The sequence below is a fragment of the Kogia breviceps genome, chromosome 9 (genome assembly GCF_026419965.1).
Source record: "Kogia breviceps isolate mKogBre1 chromosome 9, mKogBre1 haplotype 1, whole genome shotgun sequence".
In the NCBI taxonomy this organism is placed as follows: domain Eukaryota; kingdom Metazoa; phylum Chordata; class Mammalia; order Artiodactyla; family Physeteridae; genus Kogia; species Kogia breviceps.
In genome coordinates, this window is record NC_081318.1 from 115,463,785 (window position 1) to 115,481,720 (window position 17,936).

At 49.7% G+C, this 17,936-nt stretch overlaps 1 protein-coding gene across 9 annotated transcripts in view; it reads right to left on the reverse strand.

Annotated features, from left to right (window-relative positions):
* Positions 1-471: 471 nt before the first annotated feature.
* The window catches only part of OGDH (oxoglutarate dehydrogenase), a 75,960-nt gene continuing 58,495 nt past the window's right edge, over positions 472-17,936 (reverse strand). For all 9 annotated transcript variants that reach the window (XM_067043024.1, XM_059074605.2, XM_059074606.2 and 6 more), the window contains 13 exons: positions 15,729-15,908; positions 15,238-15,390; positions 14,408-14,510; positions 14,105-14,233; positions 13,605-13,755; positions 13,234-13,361; positions 12,888-13,066; positions 12,344-12,415; positions 11,630-11,758; positions 10,949-11,021; positions 2,007-2,170; positions 1,671-1,825; positions 472-1,573 (listed from right to left, as the gene is read on the reverse strand). In XM_067043024.1, coding sequence (XP_066899125.1) covers positions 1,453-1,573; positions 1,671-1,825; positions 2,007-2,170; positions 10,949-11,021; positions 11,630-11,758; positions 12,344-12,415; positions 12,888-13,066; positions 13,234-13,361; positions 13,605-13,755; positions 14,105-14,233; positions 14,408-14,510; positions 15,238-15,390; positions 15,729-15,908 — 1,737 coding nt within the window. In that variant the 3' untranslated portion in view covers positions 472-1,452. The remainder of the gene's footprint in view (positions 1,574-1,670; positions 1,826-2,006; positions 2,171-10,948; positions 11,022-11,629; positions 11,759-12,343; positions 12,416-12,887; positions 13,067-13,233; positions 13,362-13,604; positions 13,756-14,104; positions 14,234-14,407; positions 14,511-15,237; positions 15,391-15,728; positions 15,909-17,936) is intronic.

Sequence of the window (17,936 nt, forward strand, 5' to 3'; positions counted from 1 at the left end):
ACCCAGGCCTTTCCCTGAGCTCTTTTTCAGTGCTGGGACCTCTCCACCCCCCAGAAAACCAAGGCTGGCGTGCTGTGGGCTGAAGGCAGTGGGGCTCTTGTCAAGAGGGGACACGGCCTCACAAGGGCTCGGCTGGCACTGCCGGCTCCCCTCCAGAGGTCCAATGAGCAGCTTGGGCTTCTGGAGGCTGCTAACAGCGTCCCAGGGCGAGCCCACCACGCACGCTGGCTGAAGCACAGACTGCAGAGTACTTTTTTAGGTGGCGTGTTGGGGGACCTGGGAGCAGGGGACGCTCAGAAACCAGGGTGTGTCCGACACAGTCTGCAACAGTGATGACGGGGAGGCCAGGCCAGAGGCAGGACGGCGGCTCTGCCACCCCTGTGCTACCCGCGCACGCAGGCCCTGCAGTGAGGAGGCGGAGGCAGGGGGAGGCGCCTGGGGTGGAGCAGAAAGAACGACACCACACAGGCCCAAGGATAACTTAGTTTATGGGTCAAGCCAAATGCAATGCAAAGTTGTTTTCGTTATTTTTTTTTTTTAACCAAAATAAATAAATCAGATCTGTCCCTGTGACAGGTCAGGGGAGCTGGCCCCTGGGCCCGGTGCCGCCCCTCACCCCTGCCCCTCCTCTCCCCCTCCTGACCAGCTTTGGCACAGCAGAGAGAAGGATGCTTCGGAGTCTCCATCGTGTAGAAGGAAAGAGGAAAGGAGGCGGAACTGGAGGTTACGGGAGGGCAGGACCCAGGTGAGCAGCCTGCGCCCTGGCCCTAGAGCCCCGAGTGGCGCTTCCCGCCACGCACACCCCACCCCACGGGCACAGGTGCCACCCAGCCCCAGGCGGGTGGAACACGCACAGGCCCTGTGCACGGCCCGGGACCCTCTCGAGGGGAGGAAGTGGAAGCTGAAGAGAGCGGACCTGCCCTCTCTGTGCAGGTCAGTCTCGGGCCGTCTCCACCAGCCACCCCTCGGCAGTGCCCTCTGCTTACTGCATGGTGAGGGTCCTGACAGAACCCTCCCTCCCCACAAAGCCTCTGACAGTGGTGGCTCCTCCGAGGGGCCTGGGGCTCAGCCCGAGGAGAGGAAGCCACCCTGCTGGGTGACAGGACCACCAGCACAAGGGTATGCCACATGCGGCCGGTCCTGGGGGTGATCTGGGGGGGTGAAGGCAGATCTGACCCTCCCAGGACACCTGCGGGGGCTGCTTCTCCTCCTCCCGTTCCCCACTGCCTCCATGAAGGCCGCTCAGCTGGACAGAAGTCAGAGCCCGGGGAGCATCTGGCCTGGGGGGCAGCCGAGCACGTGAGGGGGAGAGCAGCCTAATTCCTAAGTGAGCAAGGGGCGCGTGTGGTGCAGGGACGGGCGGAGGTGCGGGCGGCGCGGAGCACTATTCTTTAGTGGAGAAGCAAGGGGCAGTCGTGAGGTGGAGGGCGGCCTAAGCAGCCCAGACAGCATCTACGAGAACTTCTTGAAGGTGTCCAGGTCGAAGGCCGTGTCCAGGAGGCGCTGCAGCTCCGTGAGGTGGGTCTTCTTGTTGCCGGTGGCTGGAGCCGCCGCTGGGTCCCGGCCAGCGTACCTGAGGGGAGCGACAGTGAGCGGAGATGGCGAAGGCCAGCGAGGGGCCCAGGCCTCCTTGCCCTCCCCGGGCCCCGGCCGACTGCCCGCGGCCCTACCACACAGGCTTGGCGCGGTTGATGGTGGTCCGCAGCCTGGGCTTCACGTAGTCGTAGTAGCCTTGGTTCTTGTGCTCCTCCTGGCACCAGGCCAGCTCGGCGTTGGGGTACCTCTGCGCCTCCTGCAGCAGGAGGTCGAAGGGGAAGGGCGACAGCTGGGGAGAGAGAGAGGAGCTCCTGTCAGGAAAAGGTGCTCAGAGTACTGGGCGAGGCTGGCGTCACAGGTGAGGAGCTCGGTGACCCCTAAAGGATGTTCTGGAAACTCTCGGAAAGCTCTGGGGTCCAGACACCCAGAAGAAGAACGCCAGGACCGGCCTGGGCACCACCTGCCCTCACCTGCTCGATCCTCGTGATGGCCACTTGCTCTGCCATATCCCGCGCTTTGCGCTCTCGGGTAAGATCATAGTACACTTTGCCGGTACAGAAGAGAAGTCTCTTGACGTTTTCTGGGTTTTGGGCTGCAGGGCCATCTTCTGGGATCACCCGCTGGAAGTGGGTACCTACAAGAGAATCCACTCAGCTTGGGGTTTGCTCAGGACTTGGCTGAGGATGTCCAGGGCCCTCCTTCCATGAGGTGGGGCTGTGCCACAACTGACACCAGAACATTTAGTTTCTGAGGGTTACCACTCTCCCCCTCTTGCCAGCCTGTGATGCCCTTGCATTAATCCACACTGAGAGAGCCTAACGGGCACGGTAGGCAAGGCCAGCCTTGGAGAGCAAGTGACATCAGTTCATTCTTCAGAATGACCTATCTCAGACTTCAGGGACAACTAGGTCTAGAAGACCACCCCATGACCACTCGCTCAGACTCCTCATGAATTTACAAATACTAAAACTTTCCACACTGGAAACTAGAGCAAATACTCAGATGCTCACGGCCAGGACCATTCCCCTGTGACCAAGGGCGACTTCAGGCAGCTGCATTCAAAATGAGGGGTTCCCTTAGTGACACATAAGCAACACACAACATGCTCACATTCACGTACACACGCAAATGCTAGGATTAGAAGGAAACTACCTTCACATGAGAAAGGCCAGATATGAGAAACCCACCGTGAACATCATACTCAATGGTGAAAGACTGAAAGCAATTTCCTAAGACACAAACAAGGCAAGGATGTCCATTCTCACCACTTCTATTCAACATAGCACTGGAATTTCTAGCCAGAGCAATTAGGCAAAAAAAAAAAAAAAAAAAGAAAAACTAAGAAGTCTCTAAATTGGAAAGGAACACATAAAATTATCTGTTTGTTTTACATGTAGAAAATCCTAAAGATTCCACATACAAAAAAACCCTGTTAGAACTAATAAATAACTTTGCTGAATAAATAAATTCAGCAAAGTTACAGGATAGAAAATCAACACTCAGAATTCAGTTGTATTTCTATGAACAATCTGAAAGTTAAGAAAAAAACATCCCATTCAAAACAGTGTCAAATAAATAAAATTACTTAGGAATAAACTTAGCCAAGAAAATGAAAGACTTGTACACTGAAAACTACAGAACATTACTGAGAGAAATTAAAGAAGATACCAATAAATGGAAAGTCATCCATGTTCATGGATTGGGAGACTTAATATTGCCATGATGTTAACATTATCAAAGCAATCTACAGATTCAATGCAATCCTTACCAAAATCCCAATGACAGGGACTTCCCTGGTGGCGCAATGCTTAAGAATCTGCCTGCCAATGCAGAGGACATGGGTTTGAGCCCTGGTCCAGGAAGATCAGACATGCTGTGGAGCAACTAAGCCCGTGAGCCACAACTACTTGAGCCTGCACTCTAGAGCCTGAGAGCCACAACTACTGAGCCCGTGTGCTGCAACTACGGAAGCCCGTGCTCCTAGAGCCTGTGCTCTGCAACAAGAGAAGCCACCGCAATGAGAAGCCCGCTCACCACCATGAAGAGTAGCCCCCGCTCGCCGCAACTAGAGAAAGACTGCACACAGCAACAAAGACCCAACACCTCCTAAGTAAATAATACATCTTTAAAAAAAAATCCCAGTGACATTTTTTTTTGCAGAAATAGAAAAGTCCACCCTAAAATTCATGGAATCCCAAAGGACCCTGAATAGCCAAAACTTTTTTTTTTTGATGTTGGGGGTAGGAGTTTATTAATTTATTTTTTATTTATTTTTGCTGTGTTGGGTCTTCTTTTCTGTGCGAGGGCTTTCTCTAGTTGTGGCAAGCAGGGGCCACTCTTCATCGCGGTGCACGGGCCTCTCTCTATTGCGGCCTCTCTTGTTGTGGACAGGCTCCAGACGCGCAGGCTCAGTAGTTGTGGCTCACGGACCCAGCTGCTCTGCGGCATGTGGGATCCTCCCAGACCAGGGCTCGAACCCGTGTCCCCTGCATTAGCAGGCAGATTCTCAACCACTGCGCCACCAGGGAAGCCCCACCAAAACTATCTTGAAAAAAGAAAAATTAAGCTGGAGGACTCATGCTTCCTGATTTCAAAACTTACTACAAAGCTACAATATCAAAGTGGTACTGGCATATAGACCAATGGAAGAGAACAGAGAGACCAGAAATGAACCTTCATGTATATGATCAAATGATTTTGACAAGGGAACCAAGACTATTCAATGGGGAAAGGAGAATCTCTTCAACAAATGGTGCTGGGAAAACTGGATATCCCCATGCAAATGAAGCTGGACCCTTACACAATACAGACACACTAACTCAAAATGGATTAAAGACTAAACACAAGACTGAAATTATAACTTAGAAGGAAACATGCGCAGATTGGTTCAAGATGGAAGAGTAGAAGGACGTGCGCTCACTCCCTCTTGTGAGAGCACTGGAATCACAACTAACTGCTGAACAATCGTTGACAGGAAGACACTAGAACTCACCAAAGAAGACACCCCATATCCAAGGACAAAGGAGAAGCCGCAATGAGATGGCAGGAGGGGCGCAATCACAATCAATTCAAATCCCACAAATGGTGGGTCGGTGACTCACAAACTGGAGAACACTTATACCACAGAAGTCCACCCACTGGAGTGAAGGTTCTAAGCCCCACGTCAGGCTTCCCAACCTGGGGGTCCAGCAACGGGAGGAGGAATTCCTAGAGAATCAGACTTTGAAGGCTGGTGGGATTTGACTGCAGGACTTCAACAGGACTGGGGGAAACAGAGACTCCACTCTTGGAGGGCACACACAAGGTAATATGTGCATCGGGACCCAGGGGAAGGAGTAGTGACCCCAGAAGAGACTGAACCAGACCTACCTGCTAGTGTTGGAGGGTCTCCTGCAGAGGCAGGGGGTGGCTGTGGCTCACCGTGGGGACAAAGAAACTGGCAGAAGAAGTTTTGGGAAGTACTCCTTGGTGCTATTAGCTCCACCAAAGAGCTGGGTGGGCTCCAGTGCTGGGTTGCCTCAGGCCAAACAACCAACAGGGAGGGAACCTAGCCCCACCCATCAGCAGACAAGCAGATTAAAGTTTCACTGAGTCTGCCAACCAGAGCAACACCCAGCTCTACCCACAACCAGTCCCTCCCATCAGGAAACTTGCACAAGCCTCTTAGGTAGCCTCATCCACCAGAGGGTAGACAGCAGAAGCAAGAAGAACTATAATTCTGCAGCCTGTGGAAGGAAAACCACATTCACAGAAAGACAGACAAAATGAAAGGGCAGAGGACTTTGTACCAGATGAAGGAACAAGATAAAACCCGAGAAAAACAACGAAATGAAGTGGAGATAGGCAACATTCCAGAAAAAGAATTCAGAATAATGACAGTGAAGATGAAAAAGAATGGAGGCAATGATTGAGAAGATACAAGAAATGTTTAACAAAGACTTAGAAGAATTAAAGAACAAACACCTAGAAGAATTAAAGAACAAACAAACAGAGATGAACAATACAATAACTGAAATAAAAAATACACTAGAAGGAATCAATAGCAGAATAACTGAGGCAGAAGAACGGATAAGTGACCTGGAAGACAGAATGGTGGAATTCACGGCCGTGCACCAGAATAAAGAGAAAAGAATGAAAAGAAATGAAGACAGCCTAAGAGACCTCTGGGACAACATTAAACACAACAACATTAGCATTATAAGGGTCCCAGAAGGAGAAGAGAGAGAGAAAGGACATGAGAAAATATTTGAAGAGATTATAGTCAAAAACTTCCCTAACATAGGAAAGGAAATAGCCACCCAAGTCCAGGAAGCACAGAGAGTCCCAGGCAGGATAAACCCAAGGAGAAACACGCTGAGACACATAGTAATCAAACTGACAAAAATTAAAGACAAAGAAAAATTATTGAAAGCAACAAGGGAAAATGACAAAAACCGTACAAGGGAACTCCCGTAAGGTTAACAGCTGATTTCTCAGCAGAAACTCTACAAGCCAGAAGGGAGTGGAACAATATATTCAAAGTGATGAAGGGGAAGAACTTACAACCAAGATTACTCTACCTGGCAAGGATCTCATTCAGATTCGAGGGAGAAATCAAAAGCTTTACAGACAAGCAAAAGCTGAGAGAATTCAGCACCAACAAACCAGCTTTACAACAAATGCTAAAGGAACTTCTCTGAGTGGGAAACACAAGAGAAGAAAAGGACCTACAAAAATAAACCCATAACAAGAAAATGGTAATAGGAACATACATATCGATAATTACCTTACACATGAATAGATTAAATGTTCCAACCAAAAGACACAGGCTTTTAGACATATGCTGTCTAAAAGAGACACACTTCAGACCTAGGGACACATACAGACTGAAAGTGATGGGATGGAAAAAGATATTCCATGCAAATGGAAATCAAAGAAAGCTGGAGTAGCAATACTCATATCAGATAAAATAGACTTTAAAATAAAGAATGTTACAAGAGACAAGGAAGGACACTACATAATGATCAAGGGATCAATCCAAGAAGAAGATACAACAATTATATATGCACCCAACATAGGAACACCTCAATACATAAGGCAACTGCTAACATCTATAAAAGAGGAAATAGACAGTAACACAATAATAGTAAGGGACTTTAACACCTCAGTTACGCCAATGGAAAGATCATCCAGACAGAAAATTAATAAGGAAACACAAGCTTTAAATGACTCAGTAGACCAGATAGATTTAACTGATATTTATAGGACATTCCATCCAAAAACAGCAGATTACACTTTCTTCTCAAGTGCACACGGAACATTCTCCAGGACAGATCACATCTTGGGTCACAAATCAAGCCTCAGTAAATTTAGGAAAATTGAAATCATATCAAGCATCTTTTCCGACCACAACGCTATGAGGTTAGAAATCAATTACAGGGAAAAAAACGTAAAAAACACAAACACATGGAGGCTAAACAATACATTACTAAACAACCAAGAGATGACTGAAGAAATCAAAGAGGAAATCCAAAAATACCTAGAGACAAATGACAATGAAAACGTGATGATCCAAAACCTATGGGATGCAGCAAAAGCAGTTCTAAGAGGAAAGTTTACAGCAATACAAGCCTACCTCAAGAAACAAGAAAAATCTCAAATAAACAATCTAACCTTACACCTAACGGAACTACAGAAAGAAGAACAAACAAAACACAAAGTTAGTAGAAGGAAAGAAATCATAAAGATCAGAGCAGAAATAAATGAAATAGAAACAAAGAAAACAATAGCAAAGATCAATAAAACTAAAAGCTGGTTCTTTGAGAAGATAAACAAAATTGATAAACCATTAGCCAGACTCATCAAGAAAAAGAGGGAGAGGACTCAAATCAATAAAATTAGAAATAAAAAAGGAGAAGTTACAACAGACACCGCAGAAATACAAAGCATCCTAAGAGAGTACTACAAGCAACTCTATGCCAATAAAATGGACAACCTGGAAGAAATGGACAAATTCTTAGAAAGGTACAACCTTCCAAGACTGAACCAGGAAGAAACAGAAAATATGAACAGACCAATCACAAGTAATGAAATAGAAACCTTGATTAAAAATCTTCCAACAAACAAAAGTCCAGGACCAGATGGCTTCACAGGTGAATTCTATCAAACAGTTAGAGAAGAGCTAACACCCATCCTTCTCAAACTCTTCCAAAAAATTTCAGAGGAAGGAAGGAACACTCCCAAACTCATTCTGTGAGGCCACCATCACCCTGATACCAAAACCAGACAAAGATACTACAAAAAAAGAAAATTACAGACCAATATCACTGATGAATATAGATGCAAAAATCCTCAACAAAATACTAGCAAACAGAATCCACCAACACATTAAAAGGATCATACACCATGATCAAGTGGGATTTATCCCAGGGATGCAAGGATTCTTCAATATACGCAAATCAATCAATGTGATACACCATACTAACAAGCTGAAGAATAAAAACCATATGATCATCTCAATAGATGCAGAAAAAAGCTTCTGACAAAATTCAACACCCATTTATGATAAAAACTCTCCAGAAAGTGGGCGTAGAGGGAACCTACCTCAACATAATAAAGGCCATATATGACAAACCCACAGCTAACATCATTCTCAATGGTGAAAAACTGAAAGCATTTCCTCTAAGATCAGGAAGAAGACAAGGATGTCCACTCTTGCCACTATTATTCAACATAGTTTTGGAAGTTCTAGCCACGGCAATCAGAGAAAAAAGAGAAATAAGAGGAATACAAATTGGAAAAGAAGAAGTAAAACTGTTACTGTCTGCAGATGACATGATACTATACATAGAGAATCCTAAAGATGCCACCAGAAAACTACTAGAACTAATCAATGAATTTGGTAAAGTTGCAGGATACAAAATTAATGCACAGAAATCTCTTGCATTCCTATACACTAACAATGAAAGCTCAGAAAGAGACATTAAGGAAACAATCCCATTCACCATTGCAACAAAAAGAATAAAATACCTAGGAATAAACCTACCTAAGGAAGTAAAAGACCTGTACTCAGAAACCTATAAGACACTGATGAAAGAAATAAAAGATGACACAAAAAGATGGAGAGATATACCATGTTCTTGGATTGGAAGAATCAATATTGTGAAAATGACTATACTACCCAAAGCAATCTACAGATTCAATGCAATCCCTATCAAATTACCAATGGCATGTTTTACAGAACTAGAAAACATGTGGCAAAAGCTTCATGACATTGGGACTTCCCTGGTGGCACAGTGGTTAAGAATCCGCCTGCCAATGCAAGGGACAGGGGTTCGGTCCCTGGTCTGGGAAGATCCCACATGCTGCGGACCAACTAAACCCATGCGCCACAACTATTCAGCCTGCGCTCTAGAGCCCGTGCGCCACAACTATTAAGCCCACGTGCCACAACTACTGAAGCCTGTGTGCCTAGAGCCTGTGCTCCACAACAAGAGAAGCCACCACAATAAGAAGCCCGTGCACCACAATGAAGAGCTGCCCCCCACTCGCTGCAATGAGAGAAAGCCTTCACGCAGCAGCGAAGACCCACTGCAGCCAAAAATAAATTTATTAAAAAAAAAAAAAAAAGCTTCATGACATTGAATTTGGCAGTGATTTCTTAGATGTGACTCCAAAGGCACAGACAACAACAACAAAAAGAGAAAAAGTGGACTTCATGAAAATTAAAAAATTTTGTGCATCCAAAGACAACACACAGGAACTTCCCTGGTGGTCCAGTGGTTAAGACTCCACACTCCCAATGCATGGGGCACGGGTTCGATCCCTGGTTGGGGAACTAGGATTCCACATGCCATGCAGTGCAGCAAATAAATAAACAAACAATCAAACAAACAGGCCTGGAAAAAAAATAAAAAAGAGTACACACAGATGGAAGAAAATAGTTGCAAGTCGTGTATCTGATAAGAGGCATCGACATCCAGTAAATAGAGAGAAATCTTACAACCCAACAACAAAAGAAAGAAGCCGATTAAAAAATGGGCAAGGACTTAAACATTTTTCCAAAGATAACATACAGATGGCCAAGAAGCACATGAAAAGACGCTCAACATCACTAACCATTAGGTTAACAGAAATCAAAACTGCGATGAGATACTACTTCATGGCCACTAGGATGGCTATTATAAAACAAAAACCAAAACCAAGAAAACAAAACCAGAAAACAGTAGTGCTGGCAAGAACGTAGAGAAACTGGAACCCTGGTGTATTGCTGTGAACCACTATGGAAAACGGTATGGTATGCCTGAAGAATTACCATATGACCCAGCAATCTGCTTCTTGGTATATACCCAAAGGAATTGAAAGCAGGGTCTTGAAGAGAGATTTGTACACCCATGTTCATAGCAGCATTATTCCCAATGGCTAAAATGTGGAGGTAACCCAAGTGTCCACTGACAGATGAACAGATAAACAAAAAGTGGTATATAAATACAACAGAACATTATCCAGCCTTAGAAAAGAAGGAAATTCTGACACCTGCTACAACATGGATGAACCTTGAGGATACTGTGCTGAGTGAAATAAGCCCGTCACACGCTGTATGATCCCACTCACATGCAGTTCCTAGAGGAGCCAAACCCACAGAGACAGAAAGCAGAACGGTGGGTGCCAGGGGCTGGGGGAGGGGTGGTGATGGGGGAGTTCTTCAATGGGTGCAGAGTTTCAGTCTGGGAAGATGAAAAAATTCTGGAGATGGACGGGGTTGATGGTTGCACAATGACATGAATGTGTTTATTAATGCCACTGAACTGTACACTTAAAAACAGCTAAGATGGTAAATTTCATATTATGTATATTTCACCATAATAAAAAAAAAATGGGAAAAAAAACAAAGAAGGGGTTTACCTTGACCGAAGATTAAAGGGGGTTCCATGGCTGGAAGCAAGTGGGCTCCCCTGGCCTTGTAAGCCCGGGGATGTGCGGGGCCACTGTGCCCTGTGTCAGCCACCTGATGTCTGCTGTCCGGGGGTAAATCTCAATGCTGTGGGCCTCACCTCACACCACTGAGCTGCCATGCTACCTGGCAGGCCCTATCCACCGGTACTTCTCCTCCGTCCCTGGCGGTGAGCTGCCATCAGCCCCCCAGTAGCAGTGCCCAGGCAGCAGCGTGAACTCTAACCTCAGACTCACTTCAATGCCTCTGAAAGAGTCCTCGGGGGGTGCACCCAGGCAGAGGCCACAGACCCCAGTGGGACGCGAGACATGGTGTTTGACCAATTTGCACATGAGCTCTGACATCCAGGCTGTCGTGTTCAGTGGTCTTTACCCAACAACCAAAAAATGTGGCAAGGACCAGAGTGAGACTGACAAGTATAAGCCCCCCACAGAGTAGCAGTGAAGACCCCCTCCAAATCCCCACCCCCCTCAGGCCTACCTGGAAGCATCTCATCAAAGCTGGATCTGGCCTCAGGGTGCCGCAGCAGGGACTTGGGGGTGAAGATGATTAACTGAAACACAGAAGCACAGGCTCAGGTTCTAAGGATTCCAGAAGGAGGGCCGATAGCAAGGGGCTGCCCAGGCCTCGTCTTCAGAACAGGCGTCTAGTGCTGCCCTCCCAGCTCTACGGTCAGGGGGATCCGCAGGTTAGAGGTGAAAAGAGAAGGAAAACAGGATGATGCGGTTTCCCCTTGTCCCCTCTCCTCTGCCCTGAGACACTGGGCATCCACTCCTCCAGGGTCTGTCCCAGCCTGCTTGGAGCCCTGGGTGCCCCATACCCTATACCTGGGGAAGACCCCTGAGCCTTTCCTGGACGTCCTGGCCTGTGGCCAGGGCTGTCCTGTCCCATGGGCCTGCCTGGCCCTGCACTGTGGCCGGCAGCAGCAGGGGGCTTTCTCCCCTTGGACCTTCACTCACACTCCTACTCACCCTTCAACACCTCACCAAGGAGACTGCTTCCTGGGGACTCTCTGCTCCCTTGGCCCCTGCGGGGGCTCAGCTCCCCTCCAAGCTCAACGCACCATCTACGACCACCCGCCCACAGGTCCATCCTCCCATTGGGCTGGGGCCCTGGAGTTCTCAGGCCAGGCCTCTCTGAGCTGGGACACCGCCAACTGACCGGCTTCCGGAAGGGCAGAAGAATCTGGCGACGCAGCACATGGAAGAAGTTGCCAGGGGTGGAGCAGTTGACGACAACCCAGTTGCAGTCATACAGCTGATTTATGTCAAAGTTGGCTTCCGTAAGCTCCTGGAGCAAGGAGGGGAAGGGCCAGAGGCCCGGAGGCACTGAGCGCCCCGGCGCAGGGGCACCAAGGCAGAGGGCCTCACGGCCTCAGCCTTAGGGTGCCACAGCTCCTCCAGAGATGCACACACAGGGGACACTGACGAGAGCTCAGCCAGCCAGCCCCACGCTCTGAGTGGGACTCTCAGTCCCATGTAATCCCTATTTCTCTGAAAACTACTGCCTGGCCTGGGACAGACACAGGTTCTACCTAAAACCAATTCTGATGTTCCTCAGAAACAGAATCCCCAAAATTTCCTCTTCGCTCTTAAAGTTTCACTACAATCACCCCCGAGTTCTTTCCTCTAAACTGTCTGCCTGAATCAAAATACAGGCAGTATCACTCCTAGAAGCTTCTGCTGTAGCTTTCAGCGCCTCTGCTTTCCACAGCAGCAGGGACGACAGGAGGCAGCCCGGCACTGTCTTCTGTGCTCTAAGAAGGCCTCTCACTTGGTGGAGACCAGCAGGCTCGGGGCCCACCTGCGACTCCTGGGAGGCACAGAGCAGTCGTGCCTTCAGAGTTGCCCACAGACTCCCAGGTGCGCCACTCACCGGCAGGACATCTGGGTCGTCATTGCACATCTGCAGGAACCGCTCCGGCCTGGCGGAGGAATGTTCCGGACCCTGGAACCAGACACACAAGTTACAGATCAGGAGCTTCCCCCATGCTGACCGTTGCATTCAGTACATCTCTTCCTTAACCAACTGGCTCATTTTGGTCTGAAAAACACCAAACTGTCTCTTTACTGCTGGCAGTTTAATTCCTTCTCCTCCTGCACATGGAGCGTGGAGGGGGCGTTTCCACATCAGGACAGGGCCCAGCACTCCTGGTTCCTCCTGGTTTCCAAACCCGATTCTTAAGCAAGCCCCCACAGGGCCTGGCGGAGCAGGAGGGAAGAGAACAGGGAATGCCGGAGTCTGGGAGGTCCCCGTCCGCACCGCCACTTCTCATCAGCAGCGGAGCAGGATCTGCCTCTTGCCTTCCAAGGGAGGTGAGGAACACCAGCAGAGCCCGTACGGTGCCGATTTCGGAGCCAGGGCCCTAGGCAGGCCCTTCCCACGTTCTAGGTCTGCCGGGAAGGGGTGGGGGCCTCACCATGCCCTCCATGCCGTGGGGCAGCAGCAGCACGATGCCGTTCTGCCGCACCCACTTGGCTTGTCCCGGGCAGATGAACTGGTCGATGATGCACTGGGCCGTGTTGTGGAAGTCACCAAACTGGGCCTCCCAGAGGACCAGGGCGTTAGGACTGGCCATGGCAAAACCCAGCTCAAAGCCTGCAGGGCAGGAGGGAGGGAGAAGACCGGGCAGGAGTCAGCTGGTGGGCGGAAAGGGGGCTGCGGGGGTGGGGGGAGAGTGGGGCGGAGGGTAGGAGGGGAAGGGGTGGCAGGGGAAGCAGGGGGGAGGTGGCAGGGAGGAGGGCCTCGCAGGCTGGGGTGCTCACCCAGGACCCCATACTCGGACAGCGAGCTGTTGCACACGGTGTAGGGGGCCTGGTTGGGCCAGAGGTGGTTCATGGGGATGCAGGTTCTCTTGTCCACATTCTGGTCGTGCAGCACGTGGTGGCGATGGCTGACGGAGAACAGCACAGATTAGCGGCAGACGCCAGCCCTGTGCACTGCCACGGAAGCACAAAGCCCCGTTCTTAACAGAAGCGTCTAATCGGAGCAGGGAAAGGGCGCTTCTGGGTCTGAGCCATTATGGGATCTAATGACTATCTCCTGGAAGCGATTTTCTTCTGGGAGAGGAGCTCCAGAGCCCTTCCTTTCCACCTCCCATGCTTTGAAGGGCCCACAAGAACACCGAGACCATTACCTAAAAGTGCCCCGCTCCACATCCTGGCCGCTCAGCCGGATATGGATGCCCTCCTTCAGGAGGGAGCCAAAAGCCATGTACTCTGCCAGAGCCCAGTCCACGGTCCTGTTCTTCACCAGCTCCCCACGGGTCTTCAGGATCCGGCTCAGCCCTGCAGAGACAGGGTGCTCACCAGCCTCCTGGCACACACTCTTGGGACAAGAGCTGAGCTTCCTTCGGTCCCAGCTTTTGGGAGTCCTGACTCACCGGGAGAGTGGGGAAGGGAGCTGAGTGTGGAGACCAGGCCAGAGAGGCTGTGACATCCTGTCCCTTCCTCCACTGCTCTTCTGGCTGAGGACCTCACCGGGCAGGGGTGAGGTGAGGTGAGGGCTGCCCTCATCCAGCCACCCCGGCCTTGAACAAAGCAGGGACCTAAGGTGGGCGAGGACTGGTCTCATGCTGGGACACAGTTGGCACTGGACTCGGCCCAACACTTCCAAAGGTCCGGGTGGCATCCTTACCTCCGTGAATGGTGAAGTCCTCCACAGGCACGGAGCTGGCCACGTTCCCAATGTGTGTGAGGATATCCTCCGTCAGGCCCGTGGAGGGGCAGGTCATGCTCCTGGGCTGCCCGTCCAGGGTGAAGAAGCCTAGCAGGGAAGGGACAAGCTGACACACAGGTGTCAGTCCTCAAGGAGCCGTGGACACGCAAGACGCTGTGGAGCGGTGGCCAGGACCGAGAGCCGAAGTCAGGGGTCTGATTCCAGGGCCCACAGGGTGTTGTGGAGCGGGGAGGGGGCTCACTGGTGACGTTCCTCACTCACCAGGCCAGGGGGAGTCCAGCCAGTGCTTGATGTGCAAGATCTTCTCGTCCTTGGACCTGGTGAAGGCCTCCTCACAGATCTTGTCATACTTGGAGATCTCCTCCTGGAGGGTCGGGCCCGACACAGCCATCAGGGCCGCTCTGCACAGGGCACACCAGCCACACGGCCAGTGTGCGCCTGCACTTCCTGAGCGCAGAGTCCCTCAGACTCCACTGGCCTCCAGGCCTTCTCCTCTCAACACGCGTCACCCCGGTGAGGTCTGTGGGAAGCTTCCCTTTTATTGTTTTCATTCCCGTAGCTGCTTCTCCACAGTTGCTGCAGATCCTGCTCAAAGTTGGAGCCCTGTCCCCATCCACCCTCTCGCCATATTCTTTCCGACGAGTTCTCACGGCTCTGAGCACAGCCCCTGATCTTCCCCTGTACTTCCGACTCAGCTTGCTCATACGCAGCCCTGCTCTGCTCTCTCCGTCACCCTGCGTGGGCCTTCGCACTCACAAGCAGCCAGAACTGACCAGGTCACAGCAGGCCCTTTACGAGCTGGATCCCTCATCAGCCACTCGCCCTTTCATCCCTGTGCCCTGGACTCTGTAAGCCAAGGAGGCCACTGCCTTGTGCCAAAGTGCTCTCAGGTCCCACCTCCCTCACGCAACTCCTCAGTAGCCTGGACTCTCCAAGAAGTTAGGCACCGAAATGCTATAGTTGTAAATATTTCACATGTTCTCACTTGGATCCTAATTACTCTGCAAAAGCGAGCATTTGCCCTGTGGTGGGCCTTCTCTATCCCTCCGTGGCTCTGGAAAGGCCCACTGGGACCAGAGCCGGGGACGCACCTCATACTCAGGCTGGTTGACCACGCCCTGCGACACCAGCACCTCGGCATACTTCTGCAGCACGGGCTTCTGCTTGCGGATCTGCTTGTACATGAGCGGCTGTGTGAACATGGGCTCGTCCATCTCGTTGTGGCCATTGCGTCGGTAACACACCTGAACACAGCCAGGAGACGCCAGCATCAGGGACCAAGTGGGCCGGGACCCAGGACCCACGAGGACCTGCCCCATGTCTCCTATGTGACACCTCAGTTTACCTCTTCTAGAATTAGGGTCCTGTCTCTCTCTCCTTCACTCGCTAGAATTGCTTTGACTGTCACATGAGATGAAACGAGAGTGACCTGGAACTATCTTGGGACAGGATCCCAACTACTTCTTCCCCAGGTCAGGTCACCCAGGCCGAAGATGCAGGCGCTCTCAGGAGGGCCAGTGAGGTGCCCTGGCTCTAGGGAGCCCTGACCCCTCTCTTCAGGACACGGGCTAAGGTCACTCACCAGGTCCACCACCACGTCCTTGTGGAAGGTGCTCCTCCACTCAGCTGCCACCTTGCACACATACATGACTGCCTCCGGGTCATCCGCGTTCACGTGGAAAATGGGAGCATTCACGACTCGGGCCACATCGGTGGGGTAGGGTGAGGAGCGGGCCATGCGTGGGTCGGTGGTGAAGCCGATCTGCAAGGGACAGGCAGCTTGGCCAGGGGGCTTGGGCATGCTGCTGGGCATGGGCGGGGCAGAGGTGGGACAGGCCAGAGCAGGCCCACCCTCCAGGCCAATGGCAGGGTGGAACCAGGACAGGGGGTGGAGCTGAGGGCGGGGCAGGAGAAGAGGGCAGGGCAGAAGCAGGAATGTATGTGTCTGAGGGTGAGGGCGGGGCTAATGGCAGGCAGGGTGGAGCCTGAGGGCCACTTGCTGGAGGTCACTTGGCTGCCCTTGGCCTACTCTAAGACAGTTCCCAAAGGCTATTTTTTTTTAATTGTTTTTTTTTCCTATTCTGGTAACAAAATTCATACATGTTCAACAGAGTTTGGAAGACAGTTTAATGAAAAATTTTAAAAAGTCACTATATTCTACCAGGTTCAGTGTAAATATTTTGATGTTTTCCTTTCCAGATGATTTTCTTTGCATGCATACACATGAAATATAAATATAAAATGTCAGATCCTATCATTTCTGTAATTTTGCACTTTGGTCACTTAACATTAGCATTGTTTTCTTTGAAAAGAAAATTTAAAGCCCTCACCACTTAGATGTACTAAAACTTAATCATATATTCGTAATTTTATAACCTGAATTTAACATTTATTTTCATGGGGACTTCCCTGGTGGTCCAGTTGGTAAAGAATCCGCCCTCCAGTGCAGGGGATGCAGGTTCGTTCCCTGGTCGGGGAACTGAGATCCCACGTGCCGCAGGGCAACTAAGCCCGTGAGCCACAACTACTGAGCTCATGCGCCTCAGTGAGACAGCCTGCGTGCCACAAACTACAGAGCCCACGTGCCACAACTAGGGAGAGAAAACCCGCACGCCACAACTAGAGAGGAGCCCGCGTGCCACAACAAAGAGCCCACACGCCGCGACAAAAGATCCCGCATGCCACAGCTAAGACCTGACGCAACCAAAAAAATAAAGAAAAAGAAAACAATACCTAAAATTTATTTTTACGAACCACTTCAAACATATAGAAAGTATGATAATACTAATGATCACCCATGAATTCACAAGCCAAAGTGAACAAATCTTAACAGTTTTAGGACTTTTCATACATTTCTGCTACAGCTCCCACACACAGGGAGCACGGCCCTGAAAGTGGAGGACATAGTTTCTACGTGTTGCAACATGTATTCCATGTGTCCATAAACAATATATAGTATCTTCTTAGGCTTATTGTTCACTAAAATTTTGATATCATTCAGACTTATGGAAAAGTTGAAAGCATACAGAGAACTCCCACACAGTCTTTACTCAGATTCACCAACTGTTGCCATTTCGCCCCTTTTCTTATTCATGCTCTTTCCGTTACACACGCATGCACACACACACATTTTTCCTAAACCATTTGCAGGTAAGTAATAGACGTCCCTATTCCCTAAAACACGGACATTTCACTACCAGCCAGGGTGCAGTTCTCGGCCCAAGCAATTTAATATTACAGAATACCATTATGTGACCCTCAGTAGACACATTCCACCAATTGTCCTAACGATGTCCAGTCTTTCTTGCCTCAGTCCCGTATCCAATCCAGCACATCACCCTGCACTAGTTGTCACCTCTCTCTAGTCCCCTTTAATCTTGAAGACTTCTTGCTTTTCTTGGTTTTTCATAGCACTGACATTTCGGAAGAGTATTTCCATGTCTTTTAAACCATAGAGATATATAGTCTATGTACCTTACATATGGTGTCATACTCTATATGCTGTGCAAATCCTTTGCAACTTGCTTTCTGTTCAATATTTATATTCATGGTTCATCCAGGTTGAAACATGTACCTCTACTTCCTGTAGTAGAGCTTAGTGAAATCTAAGTACTGAATAGTGTATACCACAGTTCATTTATCCATTCTCCTGTTGCTGGACATTTAGTTGTTTCCAGCTTGTGGTTAATACGGTTACTGTACACATTCTTACGGAGGTTTTCTCCAGCAAGCACGGAGTTTCTCTGCAGTACTCCGAAGAAGGGAAAACTAAGCCACAGGGTCAGAACAC